The 18,326-nt window shown below is 38.0% G+C and overlaps 1 protein-coding gene across 1 annotated transcript; it reads right to left on the bottom strand.

Annotated features, from left to right (window-relative positions):
• Window positions 1-319: 319 nt before the first annotated feature.
• serinc1 (serine incorporator 1) lies at window positions 320-8,222 on the bottom strand. The gene is made up of 10 exons (XM_066707550.1): window positions 8,080-8,222; window positions 5,166-5,327; window positions 4,749-4,942; window positions 4,290-4,369; window positions 3,754-3,891; window positions 3,303-3,472; window positions 3,076-3,166; window positions 2,492-2,633; window positions 2,059-2,286; window positions 320-1,739 (listed from the first exon to the last, which is right to left on the bottom strand). The coding sequence occupies exons 1-10, from the start codon at window positions 8,116-8,118 to the stop codon at window positions 1,601-1,603; spliced, it is 1,383 nt and encodes a 460-aa protein (XP_066563647.1). The 5' UTR covers window positions 8,119-8,222; the 3' UTR covers window positions 320-1,600.
• Between the last annotated feature and the right edge of the window lie 10,104 nt (window positions 8,223-18,326).

The following is an 18,326-nucleotide window of genomic DNA, read 5'->3' as shown; positions in this document are numbered from 1 at the left end:
GACAGAAGTAGCGTGTTTCAGACTGCCCCACTAATTCGATCACTCGTGACCAAAGGGTATAAAGAAACTAAAACACAGTTCCTGTTCCATGCCTTTGCCTCTTTCGTTTGTGCACATTCTGGAACAGTGGTAGGAGTTCAGAGATCTTCGATTACATTTCAATGCACTCATTTAAATAAACCTCTGGGATGTTCATAAATTAGTAATGCACTTCTGCAGCACTGCATGCCTGTGGAGGTCTTTCTGCCAACATCAATATTGTTGCACTCATTATACCCCAGCAGAGGATACAAGAAGCAAACACTCAGAACAAGAGAAAGATGTTTGCCTTAAAACAAATTTAATGACAAAATGTTACAATACATTTACAGGTCAAAGGCAAGGAAAATCAAGCAGAAGAAGCAAAGTTAGCTCATAAAGTGCAGCTACATGATTTTTAATCTCCCCTCCCACAAACACACCCAAGGTACAGCTTTTTAGGTGTCTGTAAAATGTTGACCACTTCTGAAAAAGACAAGTCTATTTTTGTGCACATACAAAGCAAATTTCTTTAGGAAAGTACAACTAATTTAAAACATCCAGTGCAATTTCTTCAAAGTCTAGAACAGCATTATATGAAAGAAACAAAACTTTTTCTAGAACACAATCTTCAATACTGCTTTAAAACTTGCTGTAAAGGCTGCAAAAGATTAGTATTCAGATACTGGCTTTAATGCAATACTGCCACTTGTATAGAGCTTTACCTATCCCAACTAGAATGGTGAAGCAAAAAAAAACTACAAACCAAAATAAAAACATACTAATCTAACTTATGGAAAAAATAAATCACAGCAAATTAAACACTCCCAAATAGTTATAAAAGATATCATACAATTGTTACAACTGCATGCTTTTATTTATAAGGAAAAACAAAGCATATAGCCTTACACTGAAAGAAAGGAGGAAGTGAAAAGACCACATGGAGTTCAAACACCTTGCCTATTCCTATCATTAAAAACTTCTCTTCAACAGTGCTGCACTGGGAACAAACACTAGGACAGCTACTTCAACATCAAGGAAAAATATTTAAAATGACTAAGTACCATAAGCAAGTTCTTAGTAGCAAGTCAAACTAATTTAGTGATGATGTAAATAGAAATATAATTCCCTTTTCAGACCTGGTTGGGATAATCTCTTCCTGGTTTCAGCAGCAATCCATAAATATTGGAGGGGAGCGGGAGGGAAGCAGGGGGGGAGAATAATTTTAATCCATAAGCTCTGCTCATCCTCTGACAGAATCGCCAACACATTTCATTTGGTGCCTCATCAGAGGCCACTCACTGCTCTGTACTCTGTGCAAGCCATGCTCCTTCCTCATGAAACTCCCTGTGCATCCATGAACGACTAGATGACGTGGCAAATGGTTTGCAAAAACTTCTCTTTGAACACAATGACCTGACACACCTAAAGTGTTCTGACATGCAGCAAAACAAACATGTAGGGTCAGCCACAAAGACATACACGTATTTACAATTACACTGAAGCCTGAAACACAGTAACCTCCTCCTTTTAGTCACAATGCGGAATACATCCAGAGTGCTTCGCCTCTCGGCCTCCCTGCTCAGTCGAAATCGCGGTTTGTGAGAACCAGTGGAGCGACCAGAGTCCAGACATACAGTGCGATGCAGATCCAGCTGGAGGAGATCTTCACCCACACCGACGGCCACTTGCTGGTCATCGTCTCATAAGTAGAATCAGGACTGTGAGGGGAAATGGGAATTCACATGAGAGTTCATTACAGAGAACACCTGGTGACAGAAGCTGCAGGAAGGCTAAAGTGCAGTTGGGTACCAATGATACCAACACTAAAGCTAGAAACCCAACAGAAATCTCCACTTACAAAAAGAGGCACAATGGTGTTAACTGCCATGATCAGACATTTAATTTTGTTGGGTCGTTACAGGACCCGCAACATTGTCTGCCGTGCCATGACATGCTCGTTGAGCTGCGGTCCTCAGTGATGTTCACTACAACACCTTCAGATGCAGCTGTGTCAATACAGTCCATAAGGCCACTCACCTGTACCAGTTGGTAAGAGTCATCATGATGTACAGTGAAGCCAAGAAGAGCATGAAGTGGAAGAAGGAGTAGCTGTATGTAACCCCGTCCTTCTCGTTGTCGACTGCACGGTTCACACCATCGCCTTCCTCAAAGTTTTCCGAGCGGCTGCTGCCATCTTCGATCAGAGCAGACTCGTCACTGGTCAGGGTCAGTTTGTTGACTTGGCTGTTTGAAGAATTGCGAATGCTGAAAAGGCAAAAAGCGGATTATTCAGCAGGACTCGCTTACCATTCCTTATCTTTTGTGCTACTGATCAGGCTAATGATACATAAATAAGAAAATAACTCAAGGCATATTACAGTAAAAGTGTCATTATTGAAATGTATCCTAGTGTTCTGTGAAGGAAATGTAAATCTTTTCTGTACGACTGTGTGTCATGTCCTGTACTTACCTCGAATAAAGCACACAAAGCAAGAACAGGACCAGTCCCACAATTCCCTGAGCATCCCACCACTGAACAACCTTATCTTGGCTTGGTGTTCCAGTGTTGTTGTACCCAATAATGCGCAGCAAACTCGGATTGCACTTTCGGTCTGGAAGAAAAAAAATCCCTCATGTTACAAAAACCTGTATATGCAATCCACACTGATTGCAAAGAGCTAAAACACTAAGTAAGAGCTTCGATGTACAATAAAGATAACACTAGAGCTAAAATAAGTTTGCATTCTAAATTGGTGCCCATCATGAAAAGACAAGCCACTGAACTTGGTTGTACACTGGTTCAGACCACGAACTGGGCCCACACTTTGTTACATATACACACAAACATGTAATTTTAAGATTCAGCACTGAGTCCTTAGCCAGCAGTACCAACACTTCAAGTAAGAAGTCCCCCTCATCAAAACTGATGATCTATACAGAATGTGTTAACAGTTAAAAAATAAAATCTAGGTGGATTTACTCAACAAGTGCAGAATTGTCAGGAAATGTCTGTCTGTTTTACCCAGCATGAAGAGGGTCCCAAAGCCAGCTCACCTGGTTCATTAGTCATGGCAGACCAGGTCAAATACATGGTGTAAAGGGTAACAATGGAGGACTGCAGCAACCCAGACCGTGGCTGAGACTCCTGTGTAAAATAAATGCATTCATCAATAAATAAATACATACATACATATATATCATTACTGTATGCTGCATACTGAAGGTAGAAATTTAAAAAATAAAAAAGGATCAACTGAAATACAAATCGTCCAGTCTAATACCTGGATTTTAGGCAAGATAGACATCACAGAAGCTCCAACGCACAGCAGCATGTTGACACTGATGAAAGCTTTATTTTCAGTGCAGCCATCAGAGTGGGTGTAGTACACGTAGAACAGGACCAGGGAAACCATGGAAAGGATGTAGTTCAGAGTTGTGGCCGAGAGAAGAGCTTTTATAGAAAGAAAGAAAGAAAGAAAGAAAATATGAGTATCAATATAGCAATGCCAAGAAGGCAATTAGGTCTAATCAATAATAATATATGTCCTCCACTGCAAATAATGTCAGTGATTCCTGTGATGTTCCAGTGATGTTTTGCAGGAACTACAGCATGATGCCCTCAATCCAGTGATAGGTTTTCTTGATTAATCTATCCTATTGAACCCCATATTGTGAACATGAATGAGAGTACTGCTGGGCGAGAAGTTTCCTCTCACTTTCTTCCGTCTTTACCTGCATACCAGCACCTGGAGTTGCCTTCCTCCATCCTCTCCACCCAGGACTCGTTCCAGGAGTGGGCAAAGTCAATCAGCAGCACCAGCTGGATCAGGATGAAGCAGAAAGCGCCACCCATGCCAACATAGAACCACACTAAGGGGAGAGAAGAGCAGGGCGGCCATGATCCAGAATACTCAGCAAGCCGAAGTTAGAGGGCAGTCACAGGAAGAAGCAGGTATAAATGTATATATACTCTCCATTTTAACATTCTATAAATCTTCTTTGGTTGGGATATCTAGCCGACGATCTCCAGACATTCCTGCGTTTCTGATATTACCCTCTAATCATTAGTATTGGGACATTCTGCTTGGTCGTATATTCCTGTACTACAGTATACAAGTACAAATAGCTACAGAAATTGTTTGTTGTTGTCAATCAAAATCAGAAGAGATATCCCCCTCAATTACTACACTGTTTTACAAAATAGTCATACATAAATAAACTAAAAATATTTTAATTCGGGGGGTAGCAATATGAGCAAACAATGTTACCTGTGGTAAAAGGGCCCTCGGGAATGAAGAATGCTCCAACCGAGATGGCTGTGGCTGCTGCGAACTTGAAGAACCAAAACCTATAAAAGATGTTTTAATTTCATTAGCAATTAAAAATAAATAAATAGAAATTACAAAGCGGTTTCCAAAGGGATCAAAACAATAATTTTCCTAGATAAATTGGTTTGTTTCCTACTCCAACACAAGAAAGAAAAGCACTAAAGCACTATTTATTTATTTTTTCCTCTCATCGAAGAATAAAGATGGTATAAGGAGACAATTTCACAGAATGTGTTCATAACTAAAAAACAATAGGAATTATAAGGATTGTCCTCTCGACCTGCTCTGCATTTCTAGCAGGATTGCCAAGGGCTGTCACCACAAACCCTCAGAGCTGTCTCCACAAATGCTGCGGAGACACACACACCCACACACACACCAGCTGGCTCCCCTCCTTACCCATTATGGACTGCGGCTCTTGGATCCTGACTGCTCTTCACTTTGATCATCACCAGCGAAAAGAGCAGGAAGAACATGGCCATGCCAAAGCACACACGGTAGACGGCCTTGTAGCCCACGAGAACATCGCAATTGACGTGGCCATGGATGCCTGGGAGAGAAGTTCCCATTCCCCCTTCACAGAAGCCAGGAATCTAAACAGAGACAGAAGAAGAACGGACTCTGTCAATACCAATGGGACAAGGTCTTTATATTTCATTTAAGATGGAAATAAAACACACTTTCACAAATTAAAAACACTTTGATTTCCTTTGATATAATCTTCTGCAGACAGCAATGCACACATTCGTTGTTTCTTGGAAGGACAAAGTTAATTTAATAGACGTTTGGCTATTTTGTTTTTTTTATTATTATTACCTTCTTTAGTTGTTCCTCCATCCCTGGCATCAGCATTATACAAGCCACCCCTACGCCCAGCAGGAGGAAGAAGGCATAGATGAGGCGAGTGACAGTGGAGTTGTTTCCACTTGGACAGCAGCTGCACAACAGGCAGGGTGCACTGCCACACAGACAAGGAATCTGAGAAAAAACAAAGCAACAAATTAGCTGCATTCTCTAAAAATAATTTCTGGTTTCTCAAATCCAATACTATATAGATGACCCTATGATATTTTTGTTTGTATCTCTAGTAGAGAGATGTGTTTTCCACTGCAAGCATGCGAGTAATTATCTTCATGTGTATTAAGCCACTTCTAAGTATGCATTAGGCCACATCAATGTGAAAAAACACCCAAGCAAAACGGGATGTAAAAAGAAATTAGGGAACTGAGGCTCTATTTATTTTTTGTGGGGAACGAGAATATGTAATCTCTGAGTTTTGACAGATATTAACCTCTTCTGCCACCAATTTCTCTGCTTCTTGCTGTCAAATTGTTATTTTATTTCCAGTAATGGCCATGGATCAAGTGATCTCAAATCCAATTACCCTGCACCTGCATTCACTTTTTATAAGTATCTCGTGAGATTTGCTAAAGACTATTAAATCATATGGTCTACTCTACTCTAAATCCTAAACCTGTCAGAGTATTTGGACCTTTATAAAATATAGCTCACCCCCATGCCATATGCATACCAAATAAATTAATAAAAGCTTCCACTCACCAAAATCTACATTTGGTACTTTTTCTTATAATTCAAATTTAATACATAATATGTAATCTACACAGAAAAAATGCTGTTTTAAAACTGTATGATCACTTAACTCTCAAATCTGGTCTTTTATACAGCTGGAAACATGATAACTCACATTTTCTATAGACTTTCTTGTTTGATGTAAACAAATTCCACTTAAGTATGCCACAAGATCAGATTGACTCTTCTGAAACAGAGTGTTAATGATCCTCTCTGACTTCTTGTCTACAGAATTAACTATATTACATTTAATATTTAATTAAAACCAGCCACTTTCTCAGACAGTTCCGTCTCCTCAGCTATAATGGACCCAATCTTCACAAACAGCTTTGGCCGAATTTACTGCCACGTTCATCTATTTGTGAGTCGACAAGGATGCTGCCTGAGCTCTCCAGTGCAGCAGGACAACAAGCGAAGCCAGAAAATGTGCTGACCCCTTGCCAAGAGCCTGGTTACCGTGAGCGACAGAAGTGTAATAACCCCATCTTGTTTCCACTGTGGGATCCCGTTGCCTGTTTTCAGCCAGTATTATTCATTCCAACCAATCAGAATTACAGCTGTCAATCACTGTACCGAAATCCTTCCCCTTCCTGTAACTGCAGCCTCTTTAACAGATAAACAGCAACCCTCAAAGCACATATGAAATGACATAATTGGCCAAATAGCCTACATAGATTTTTGGTAATGAGGAAACTGTTAGGCCTAGTTGGTCTTCTGTGAGAATGTTTTCAGTCCAATACTGAAGTCTTAACAGTGAATATGCATCTCTCTGATTAAATCATTAACCACATCCCAAGTACGATTTATATATCCTATAAACTTTCCTTCTAACAAATTGATTCTAAGATCAACCAATGCAATCAATGGTAGAGAGTGTGAAAACTATTTCAACAACATATTGAATTTTATTCAGGAACAGCAGAATAAACCAATAAATACAAGTCCTGGCCTTCACACATCAGATGAAAAACACACTATCTTCCTTTTCTTGTTTGTTTTAAGGCTCAAAACTCCTTGAGGAATTATACTAGGGTTTGAGATTGGCTTCATAATGGCCATGGTGATACAGTAAATATGCTTTAATGATTCCCATAAAATGTACTTGAATTTGAAAATTGTCTTGGACCTTCCCATCTACAAACACAACTCCTGTCGGCTTTCGTTATAAATCAAACTGCATCATCATTCCCTAATTTGGGGAATTCTGTAATACATTTGGAAGGAGATATTCCAACAAAAGTATACGTCATAATTTCTATAGAATCACAAGGTGGGGAGTAGCCCGTCTTCCCCTGGGCAATATCATCACAGGAAACCGCATCAATACAAAGACCACAATCCCGATTATGACAGGAAGATGCTCCAGTCCACACACATGTAATGTCTGCCCTTGATCAGCATCCACACCTGATCGTGTCTAGTCCATGGTATGCGTCTTACGTTTCGGGACATCTGACAGCAGCACGATTATCATATTCTGTCGCAGTTATTTAGGTCAGCATCATTTCGAAGGAGAAATATCTGTAATCGTATTTATCTTTATTTGAATGCGGGTACCTCTTACGTGCTGTAGGCTGTAATATTTTCATATCTCACTGTATTCCTGCACGGTGCTTGTGTGGCCTATTTATTCCGTTGGTGATGCAGGACGTGAACTGGGTTATTCCATCACACCCAATGCCATCGATATCCATTAAGGTTGTGCAAATGTTTAATTGGGTGTGGAGGTGATGGACGCGAGATAGATTTTATTTTGGCCTCTGTAATTGATATTACCAGCACATGTGACTTGAAACTAAACAAAACAAAACAAAAAAACACATAGCTTTCATATCAAATTAATTAGACTTCTGTGGAAATAACCTAATCGTGTTGGCAATTGTAACGAATATAATTATAATTTGCGTACTTAAAAGCTGAACAACACTGTACAAGGCAGACATTTCCGTTATTTGTGCAGGAGTCATCACTGGTTTATGTGAGCAGCACTCAAGACAGCATCAGGCACCATTTTTCCCCGTCTTTGTCATCTCATGCTAGAATTGCTGCTGTATTTCAGACGGATATACTAGATCGTTCCAAGACTTCAAATTAAATCTATTTTAATTGTATAACAAATTGTACAAAACCAGAATCTTACCCAGCTTGCCATGGAGCATAGTCCCAGAACACCCCCCATCTCGATATTTTAGTTTGAAGTCTCCCTGTGTATAAAGATGGACGCTCGTCTGCTTATTGTTTACAGTCCCAAAGCCACTTCCGCTTCAGACCCCCATGATGGGACTGAAGCCACGCCTTCCGTGACGCAGTTCCGCTCTCTGCTAGGGTCTGTAATTTTTAATGTGTTTGAAGTTGAGTTGCGAAATATGAATCTATTTTCTTATGACGGAATGTCAATGTACTAATTTTATACCTGGGGGTAAGCTTGGCAGAGGGTATCATATTTGCACCGTCTGTGTGTTATTTTTAAATAGCGATGTTTTGTGCTTTTCAAGCGTCAGTATGTAAGTAGTAGCCAGGCTTGTTTTTTGTTGTTTGTTTCAGTGTCCACTTTATTAGCGCACACACTATTTATTATTATTATGATTGAATAATTTGTTAGACATTTTTTTAAGGTTAAATGTATTCTGAAACAACGCTGTTTTTAATTGCTCATCTAATTAGACTATCTAATTGATATTATACTTATGTATAGAGCTGGTTAGACTCGGATGTCTGTACGCCAACTGTTTCCATTGAAACGTTTTATCTCCATGATATTTGAAAGTGGATAGTATTAATCCTAATAAAGTAAAATAATAATACTAATAATAATAATAACCAGGAACGCAAGATTTGGCTTTATGAAAAATCATGTAATGTGTGTCTCGCATTGTATTAGCACGGACAGCGCATGTCAAGGTTTTATGGCACTGATGATTCATAGATAGATAAAACACACTAATAAACTCTGCCTAACGAATAGTATACATTTGGCATTATAGTCCACTGAATATTGGTTCATATTGCAGCTCTGTCCTTAATCAACTGGGGTGTTGCACAGTTGGGTGGACTTGACATCATCCACGCTTCCTGAAGCTTCCACTGGGGCCCGTGGCTCTGCAGTGTGGGCAGAGGGAACCATGCCAGTAATCATCTGGTGCCTGGCTTTGCAGTTTGCATCGCTTGGCATAGAGAGGCAGCTCACAGTGTTCCCTTCCTCCCTACTGCAGGGTGTACCTGTCCTGGCTCCAGTTTAGAAATCTGCAATTATGCGCTCCATCACAGAAATCTACAGAACCGCTTTTAACATGCTAAAAAACAAGGTTATGAAGAAAAAGGAATATGTTGATTCAAACTCAAGTGCAGCTTAGTTATGTAAATCCTATTGATTTATCTTTTGTTCAAATCTAATCCTCTGAAGCTCAAACTTAACTTCTGCTGCAATGTTTGTCGCCTTTAAAAATCAGATTTGACACTTGAAGGAAGATAAGAGATGAGTTTGTTTCTTTGTTTTCAACCAAGAGAAACTCCACAGAGACTGAAGAGCCTCTTTTGATATTTGACAGAAAATGTAAGATGCCATTGATGTGAATGCTAATCCAATGCTTTTTTAGTATTAATTTTCTACTAGCAAAGTTGCTAGGCAATATGGACAAAATATTTAATTTTGAAATTAAAATAATCTTGGACCAGAAACTCAGGCTGAACACAGACATACAAAATTAGAGACCATTAAATACGACCTACTTTAAACAGCCCATTAGGCATTAGAGGAAGATTTACTATTAGCCCATAAAAACTGAAACAACATGTGCTCATCAGGTTTGTCTATTCTTATATAAAATGGCATGGATGTGAGAGTGGTGAAGCTGCTGTGCCACTTTCTACCAGGGGCAGTTTAATCTATTTCTACCTGAAGTGGCTATGTAGTGTTTTTAATATGTTTTCCTCGTATTCCTTTGATAACACAGCAAAGAAAAAATAAATCCAGTCTAAAAATCCAATTTTGTTTTGTACATTACCTAAGTGATAGTAACCTGGGTGGGAAAGACCTAGGAGAACATTTAGAAAAACTTTTGCAGAGATGATTCCAGGCTGTTTATTAATGATGGTATACTAATGACCATGTTTCTTTTTAAATGATGAAAGACAATTCTCACAATATATATGGGGTTGCCTTTCTGTTAGAACTGTTGTTCAGTTCATGGCTTCATAGACACCTTTGTTTCAAATAAATACTCCCTAGTTAAATTGTATATTAATGCGACCCACTATTTATAAACAAAATAGCAATATTAAAAACCTTCTCTTGGGAAAATCTATCACTAACCTTTACTAGTAGTATGTAGGTGATGACAGGATTGTGGATGTATAGATGTGTTTGTTATGGAGAAGCTGGGGGTTATAAATGGAGCTTCCCATATATTATCACCTTGTTGCAGTACAACTGTTGTAAGCAGGTGTTTAAACAACTCTAAGTTACAAATTATGAAATAAATCTACTGCTGTGCATTAGTTAAACCTTTAGGCCACCTATTAATGGGCAGTGGGATGTTGAATAGTTCTCACTGCTTGCCATAGTCCCTCTAGAGTTGAATTCTGCATCTGTAAGTAGATATTTGCCTCTAGGGCTAAAATAACTAATGTTCAAAAATGTGAAATGAAAGAAAGCTGAATCTGCTGTTAAAGAAAAGCTAACTAAGGTCACCCACATTTTATACATATTTGTAAAAATATCTTTGTAGGGAGCAGGTTTCTGATTCAAATACTTTATCTAATTTATACTGCCTTTTTACACTAAGAATATTTTCGGATTGGTTTTATATTATGACAGATAAGTCTGCGGGGTTCTGATTTAAGGACTGAGATTTTGTTCAATATCTTTATTTCTTTGGATTAAACCAATTAGTTTGCTGTCTCTGCCCAATTAGTAACTTTAAGGATGAGGCCAAACTAGGTCCTGAAATTTAATTCTATTATAGGGCTGTCACATTTACTGGGATTTACTTTTCATTGTGTAGGTGTGCTGTGCTTTGACTCTCCTCTGTAATGGATTAAAACATGTTGCATTTTAATGAGTTTTAGGTTTTTAATGCACTTAAGTAACAGAAAAGCTTTCTAAAAAATAAAATATGATTTTTTTCTCTTGAAGAGGTCCAGTGTTATAGCAGGTCTATTCTTTGATTTTATTCCTATATGTACAGCTTTTTTACCCCTCTACTTTTCAGTGTTGGAAAGTGAAAGGTCCCATCTTCTACAGTGTTCACAATCCTCAGATTTGGCACCTCTAACCAGCTCCTTTGACCTTTCCTTAAAAGGGTTTTAGTTTATTTGCAAACAACTCAATTATTTTCAATACCTTTGCTATTGCAAGGGGGGGGTTCATTTAATTTGCTCTTCAATTTGTTTTCTCAGAGCAGGACACCCTCTCCCATACTGTATCAGTCCCTTGTCTTTGGAGGAGCGGTGGATGTGAATGTGAAAGCCTAATGGCTGTCATATTGCAGACACAGTACCGTCAGAGTGTATTCCTGTAACAAAAATGACCTTGAAAAATGATGGGATCATACTATTTTGCTTCCAGGGGGAGCCATCCTTTTAAGTCACGGTAGATTTTTGCTTCAGAGACTATTTCTTAATTTTTACCTTTTATTTTATAGACAAATTGACAAGGGCCTAATGAGAATGAACCCAGGAAAACACCCGTGCAGCACAGACTTACAGAATTAGACATATAAACATTAAAATCTCAGACTGCCAAGCAAAAAAGGTATTTGGAGACCAAGCCTTGAACAATTGGGAATTACCCTATTATCAGAGTTCACAGCTGTGCTGCCATCATTTTTTTTCTCCATCATATAGTTCTTGAATTTGCCATCAGAAGTCAGTATAGAGATGTAATTTCCTGAAAACCCCAAGTACACTTCTGAAGAAAATTATTTTTTGATTCTCTGTATGAAGTCGTAGCAGGGAAATAGATAACTCACAACCTTATGTATGGATGTTTCTTTATCTCGTGTCCTTTCCTATACGCCATGTTTAAAGTACAATATTCCAGTGCAATCCAGATTTAACATGGCATTTTAAAAGGCTAATGGTTAGATAGATGTTTACATCTCTGATTTTTATTTTTTATTTTTAAAGGGGTTGGATGTGTTTTAATTTTAATATTGGACTAATTTTAATATTTTAAAAATTCACCTGTACATTTCAACCTTTTACTATTGAAACCCTGATTGTAGTTATGATGTTGAAGTTATCAGATTTCCCAAATAGCTTAAGTGGAGGCTTTCTAGTGTCTTCAAACTCAGGGTCAAAACCAGTTAAAAAAAAAAAAAAAAGAAGAAAAAGAAAAAGGAGTGAGTCTTAAATACATTTTCATGTTCCATATTTTTTAACTCGATCATCTTGCCTGACTTATTTTATGACAAAAACCTTGGGGAAATGGTGTCTACTGTTATCCCTATAAAAATTTAGTGAAAAAAGCTATATTTGTCTCTACTTTTTTTTTTTTTTTTTTTTTCCAAAATCTGTGAAGCCAGACTGTTCTGTATGGGAATGATAAGGGCTCAAATACCTCAGTCACAGCAAGGTCACGTCTGGAAAGAGGCTATTTTTAGAGCAGAACTGTTGTCAGGGGGAGGAGCAGGTGCATTCTATAATCTCATTTCTCCTGTAATAGAAAATCCTATAATTTGCTCTCAGAATGACAAAGGAAGCCATTATATCCCAAAGATGACTCTGATGCCTCCTGTATCAAAAAAGACAAAAACATCTTCTTTTCTTTCTCTTTTTTATTATAGCATCTTTTTCATGCTTGTATCCAATGACACAAAATCACATTGGTATTTGAGAAAGTGTCTGACTGTGCTGCTGTTTAGCTTCTTGTTGTTATTTATTTATGGATCTATTCATTTTTCTCTGGTCTGAATCAGTGTTCAACACACCCTGGAGACATATAACTGGTAAATGAGTGTAGTATAATATTTAGCAATATTTAGCAAAATAAATGAATCCTGGAAAAACATTGTTTCAAAAGACAGGTGTACCAGATTATGGCACAGAGCCCTATTTGCTGGTAATGCGTGGTATTGTATTTGAAGGGCATCTGCATACATGAAACTGCACTGGCAAAGGAATGGTAAACAAGTTCTTCCAGCCATCCCTTCCATGCTTTGTATTTGTTCATGTTTATTAGCACACATGTCCATGTTTGGAGTATGAAGTGAAATGTTGGACCTGGAAAATATGCCTCTTTGTGCACTTAATTGACAAACTGTTGGTTCGGATAAAACATCCTTCCATTTTCTAACTCAGTCTGCTTAATAATTCCATCATATTGACTCTGTTTTAATGCAAAATCAAATGTGAAGCTTTGTAGGCTGTTCAGACACAGCTCAAACTGCTGCCTCATTAAAAAAAGATACAGTGGACAGGTTTGCAATGAACAATACACATTACTAAAATGAAATCCAAGATTCCATGAAGGTCCTTGGCCCATCTTGTTCAGCTCTACCCATCTGACAGCTTTTGTTAGTAAAAAAAAAAAAAGCTTTACCACTTACTCAGTGTGTGTTACTTTAAGCATGTAAAAGGGTTCTACTTTAATTTACTTAAAATAAGTGACTTAAATGTTCAACCAAAATTCACCCCCTAGTCTGTGACAGCTGCATTTGATATAAATATAAATTATAGTTTCTTACCATTTCTAACTGCCTTTAATGTATGTTGCAAGGCACATACCTTAGTCTTTTTCTGCTTAAAATCAAAAGTTCCTAATAATATTCATACAAAGTCATCACTGAGCCTGATTTACTTTTGGGATTTACAAAAAAAAAAAATAATAATAATAGTTAAGCCTGATTCTCTTTAATTCCTGGGATAGCAGTGCTGTCCATATCTTTATATTTAGATAACTATTACCATTGCTTATTGCCTCAGCAGACTGCAATAAACATCCCATGAACCACTAACCCTAAGCGTTTTCCAGGAACCACTTTTCACATCACAGGCTGCTGGAAACCTGACAATATCACAGCTACATGTGGGTGCTCTCAGCTGTACACATAATCTTATAGATATGCAACATGTTCCATGAGAAAACATCTCCTTCTTAGTAGGGCTTTTATGCAGGCTTAAATGTCCTATTTTATTTTGGATGTTACCTGGATTATACTTAAAACTGGAGGAACTGTCAGTCATTCCAAGCACCCCATTAAAGTGTCCACTAACAATACTATGTTTGTGCAGAATAGAATATTTTATTTTCAACTATATATATATATATATATATATTTACATATATATATATATATATATATATATATATATATATTTACATATATATATATATATATTACATTTATTGTTAGCATCAATTTTTTTCCAGCCCTAACAACTATAATGTCTGCTGCACCTCTTCCTGATCTTATTCAAAAACACAGGAACTCCCACAGATATCTGATACAAATCTATCATCTATTATCAAGCATGTTGTAGTAGCGTGTTGTAGCACCCTCTTCTGGTAATCCACTCTGTAAATCTCTACTAAATCAGGTCTATGAGATGAACAATTCAGGGTACTTATGTAAATCTGCATTCAGTGTAAACCCTCATCCCTCAGCTTCTCAATAGCTGCATGATTGAATGTGGACATAACCCTTTAATGTTTTCAGTACAGATATTTATCCCTGGCAAAGACTGGTGTTCCTTTGGGGTTATACACCGATCAGCCATAACATTATGACCACTGACAGGTGAAGTGAACAACACTGATAATCTCGTTATCATGGCACCTGTCAGTGGGTGGGATATATTAGGCAGCAAGTGAGCATTTTGTCCTCAAAGTTGATGTTTTAGAAGCAGGAAAAATGGGCAAGCGTAAGGATCTGAGCAACTTTGACAAGGGCCAAATTGTGATGGCTAGACGACTGGGTCAGAGCATCTCCAAAACTGCAGCTCTTGTGGGGTGTTCCCGGTCTGCAGTGGTCAGTACCTATCAAAAGTGGTCCAAGGAAGGAAAAGCGGTGAACCGGTGGCAGGGTCATGGGCGGCCAAGGCTCATTGATGCACGTGGGGGGCGAAGGCTGGCCTGTGTGGTCCGATTCAACAGACGAGCTACTGTAGCTCAAATTGCTGAAAAAGTTAATGCTGGTTCTGATAGAAAGGTGTCAGAACACACAGTGCATCGCAGTTTGTTGCGTATGGGGTTGCGTAGCTGCAGACCAGTCAGGGTGCCCATGCTGACCCCTGTCCACTGCCGAAAGCGCCTACAATGGGCACGTAAGCATCAGAACTGGAGCACGGAGCAATGGAAGAAGGTGGCCTGGTCTGATGAATCACGAGTTCAAGGTGTTGACTTGGCCTCCAAATTCCCCAGATCTCAATCCAATCGAGCATCTGTGGGATGTGCTGGACAAACAACTCCGATCCACGGAGGCCCCACCTCGCAACTTACAGGACTTAAAGGATGTGCTGCTAACGTCTTGGTGCCAGATACCACAGCACACCTTCAGAGGTCTAGTGGAGTCCATGCCTCGATACAATTGCTTATCTTAATCCTATATAAACAAAGAGGCTAAGAACCTAAGAGCACCAATATCATGTAAAGTTCCTGTGACATTGAAATAACTGTGAATACAATGCTGGAACAAGGGCAGCTATGAAACTAATTGTTTTAATGAGATTCAAAGAAGATTAGGAACATCCTAGCCTAATTCCTCCAAGAAGCTTTACATTTAATTGTATATTTGACAATTTGCAGGCAATCTTATAGGCATTCCAACATGCATTTTTATATGTCAGAAATACAATCACCACAGTGCAACAAAATAAAACTATATATATTTTTAAGTGATTGAAAAAACAAAACGCACACATAAACAGGCTTTTATTATATTATTTAATGTAACCGTGCTCAAACAACACTTTTGTGTTATTTTAATCAATGAAGATGTGCACTTCTTACAGAATACATGCCATACTAATTTTGTATGTATTTGCAAATGTTTCACTTGATAATCCCCTTTAAAAGTATATAAATAACTGGATCCCTTAGTTGCTAATGGGCTTTACTGTTTAGTAAATGTATGCAGCATAAGTACTGTGTTGATTTGGAAGATGCTAATGAACACTTGAATTAATAATTATGGCATAAATAGTGATCGTCCTTTCTTTTCAAAAGTCCTCCTTCTTGTAGTGTTTTTTTCCTCAATTGGAGACAAAGGGAAACTATTTTTCAACATTTGTGCTAGCTACTACTGTTTTCGTACCAAAACAGAAAGTTCTATATCATTTATATGTGATATTTTACTAATTTTGTAAAATCTCAATTAGTCTCTATAAAGTAATTATACTGTACTGTATGTTAACTATGCTGACAAACTCTACTATATGCAGGTATAAAGCTGAAATATATATTTTTAAAATACTTTTTCAACACTGCATTTATATGAGGCCCTTGCAATTAATGGAAATATTTATAAAACACATAGGAATTGTAAGACACAGTAAAGCACTCCACTGTGCAAAAGATCATCAGGTGAAATGTTCACTATTCAATCCAAAAGTAATACATTGCTAATGCTAACTACAATAGTGTGCTCATAGATCTCTTTAGTGGCATGCCATAGCAAAACAGACCCATTATAGTAGAACTATAATTATTATTTGAGAGTTTTTCCAAGCAAACAGACATGCACATTCTGCATTTCATTAAATGTCTTGCTCTAAGATGCTACAAAATGTAATTCTTAAGAGTTATGTGTGCCTTGAGTCTATTATGAATGTAAAGCCATGTCATTTAACCTAACCTAATGGCCCTGTTAGGTTTCCATCACAAGAATCAAAGTGAGGGTCTTTGTACTTTCTGAGAATCTCTTGGCACAGTGGTGGTAACAAACTGTAAAGAAGCTTTTTGACCATGGTGACTGGCAAATGGCACCAACGCTTCAAGAGGAAGGTCAGCAACACCAAGGAGAGGAATCTCCTGTATAGATCTGATCAGACTGGAGCTGTCATTGGGTGTAAAAGACAGATTTAAATTAATCCTCCAGTTTGGAAATATCTCAGCTCTGTGTGACACTGATACTTTAACTTTTTAGATTAATATTTCTCAGCAGATGTCCATTCATATCAACATGCATTATCTGCAAAGCTTCAAGCCCAGTAATGTGACATTTACATGTTCATGTAAATACAGGAAACTGAGTTTATGCAGTAAATTGAGCAGGTTATCTTAAGCTAGTACATAAAATAGATAAATACCAATGTGGCAATAAATGAGGTTCTCATGTACCCTATCTAAATGCAAACACACTTACACACATACAGGCTGCATTAGTAACACTTCCATATCATTGTGTTTTGTTTGCACTTGCACTCAGTCAATGCACCAATGTATATTTACTTAATATCTAATGCTTTTACATTTTATAAAATGACTAAAACGGGTAGATTAATATACATTACTGTGAGTATGAGTGTGTACAAATGTACTCTACAAATCAAAAACATAATTTAATTATTTTTGAGAATTTACAGCTTTCTTTTGCCAACTTTCTTAAGTTTTTTAATTGTCGCAGTGTTAAATATGAATGCTTGTGGCCATTTCTCCATTTGATACAGCAGATATCGCTGGTCGCTCACCTGGCGTGCCAAGCTATAGGCTCTGCGTGCCTCCCCGGCTGTAGGATTTTAGATGGCAGTATTTCCAGATTTGTGTGATACTCTCTACTAATTTTGCAAAATAAACAAGTACTGAGTGCAGAGCACTGAAACATAAAACAATGGTTTATAACCAAAGCAGTTACTTACAATTCCACAGTCCCTTATTTTCAACTATACATACACATATAGCATATCATCACATTGTACCTGTGTCATGTGGTGTGGTCCATTTAAGCAACAGTTAAGTTGAGTATATTTTACTATACAACCCAGTCACCTTGTTCAAAATAATAGGGAACTACTGTACTATTGAATAACAGCACATCTCCCTTGCAACCTTTTCATATTTCTCAAAAATAGTAACATACTGTACTATTACTGGATTGTCCTATAATGCACCGTGATACACTGTACTTTAATACACTGTAGTGTAGAGCAATACTGTATTATCAATGTATTGTATTGTTATGTGCTGTGCTACACTATAACTCCGACCGTATTACTAAACACGAAACACGAAACATCATTTCTCGGGGAATGCGTGCGCGGTATCTTTATTTATCTGTGTCTGTGCGGCAAATGATGCTCCCCCCACCCCCGACACTAAAACCACTGATATACATATACGCCGAGGTGTGGGGGCTAACTGGTACTCGTTTCCATTTTGTTATTACAGAGGCCCATTTGGGCATCCCTGTGCCGGGTGTATACCGCTCTGCACCGCGGCGTCCACGCCAC

This window comes from Amia ocellicauda, chromosome 1 (assembly GCF_036373705.1).
Source record: "Amia ocellicauda isolate fAmiCal2 chromosome 1, fAmiCal2.hap1, whole genome shotgun sequence".
NCBI lineage: Eukaryota > Metazoa > Chordata > Actinopteri > Amiiformes > Amiidae > Amia > Amia ocellicauda.
This window is presented reverse-complemented; position numbering and strand designations above follow the sequence as displayed.

Bases quoted from the DNA above. Each gene is read 5' to 3' on its own strand.
- serinc1 (XM_066707550.1), bottom strand. From the start codon at position 8,118: ATGGGGGGTGTTCTGGGACTATGCTCCATGGCAAGCTGG. The intron at 3,473-3,753 runs GTAAAGACGGAA...TTTCTATAAAAG, and splicing joins CTCCAGGTGCTGGTATGCAG to CTCTTCTCTCGGCCACAACT. The intron at 2,287-2,491 runs GTAAGTACAGGA...TTGCCTTTTCAG, and splicing joins CTTTGTGTGCTTTATTCGAG to CATTCGCAATTCTTCAAACA.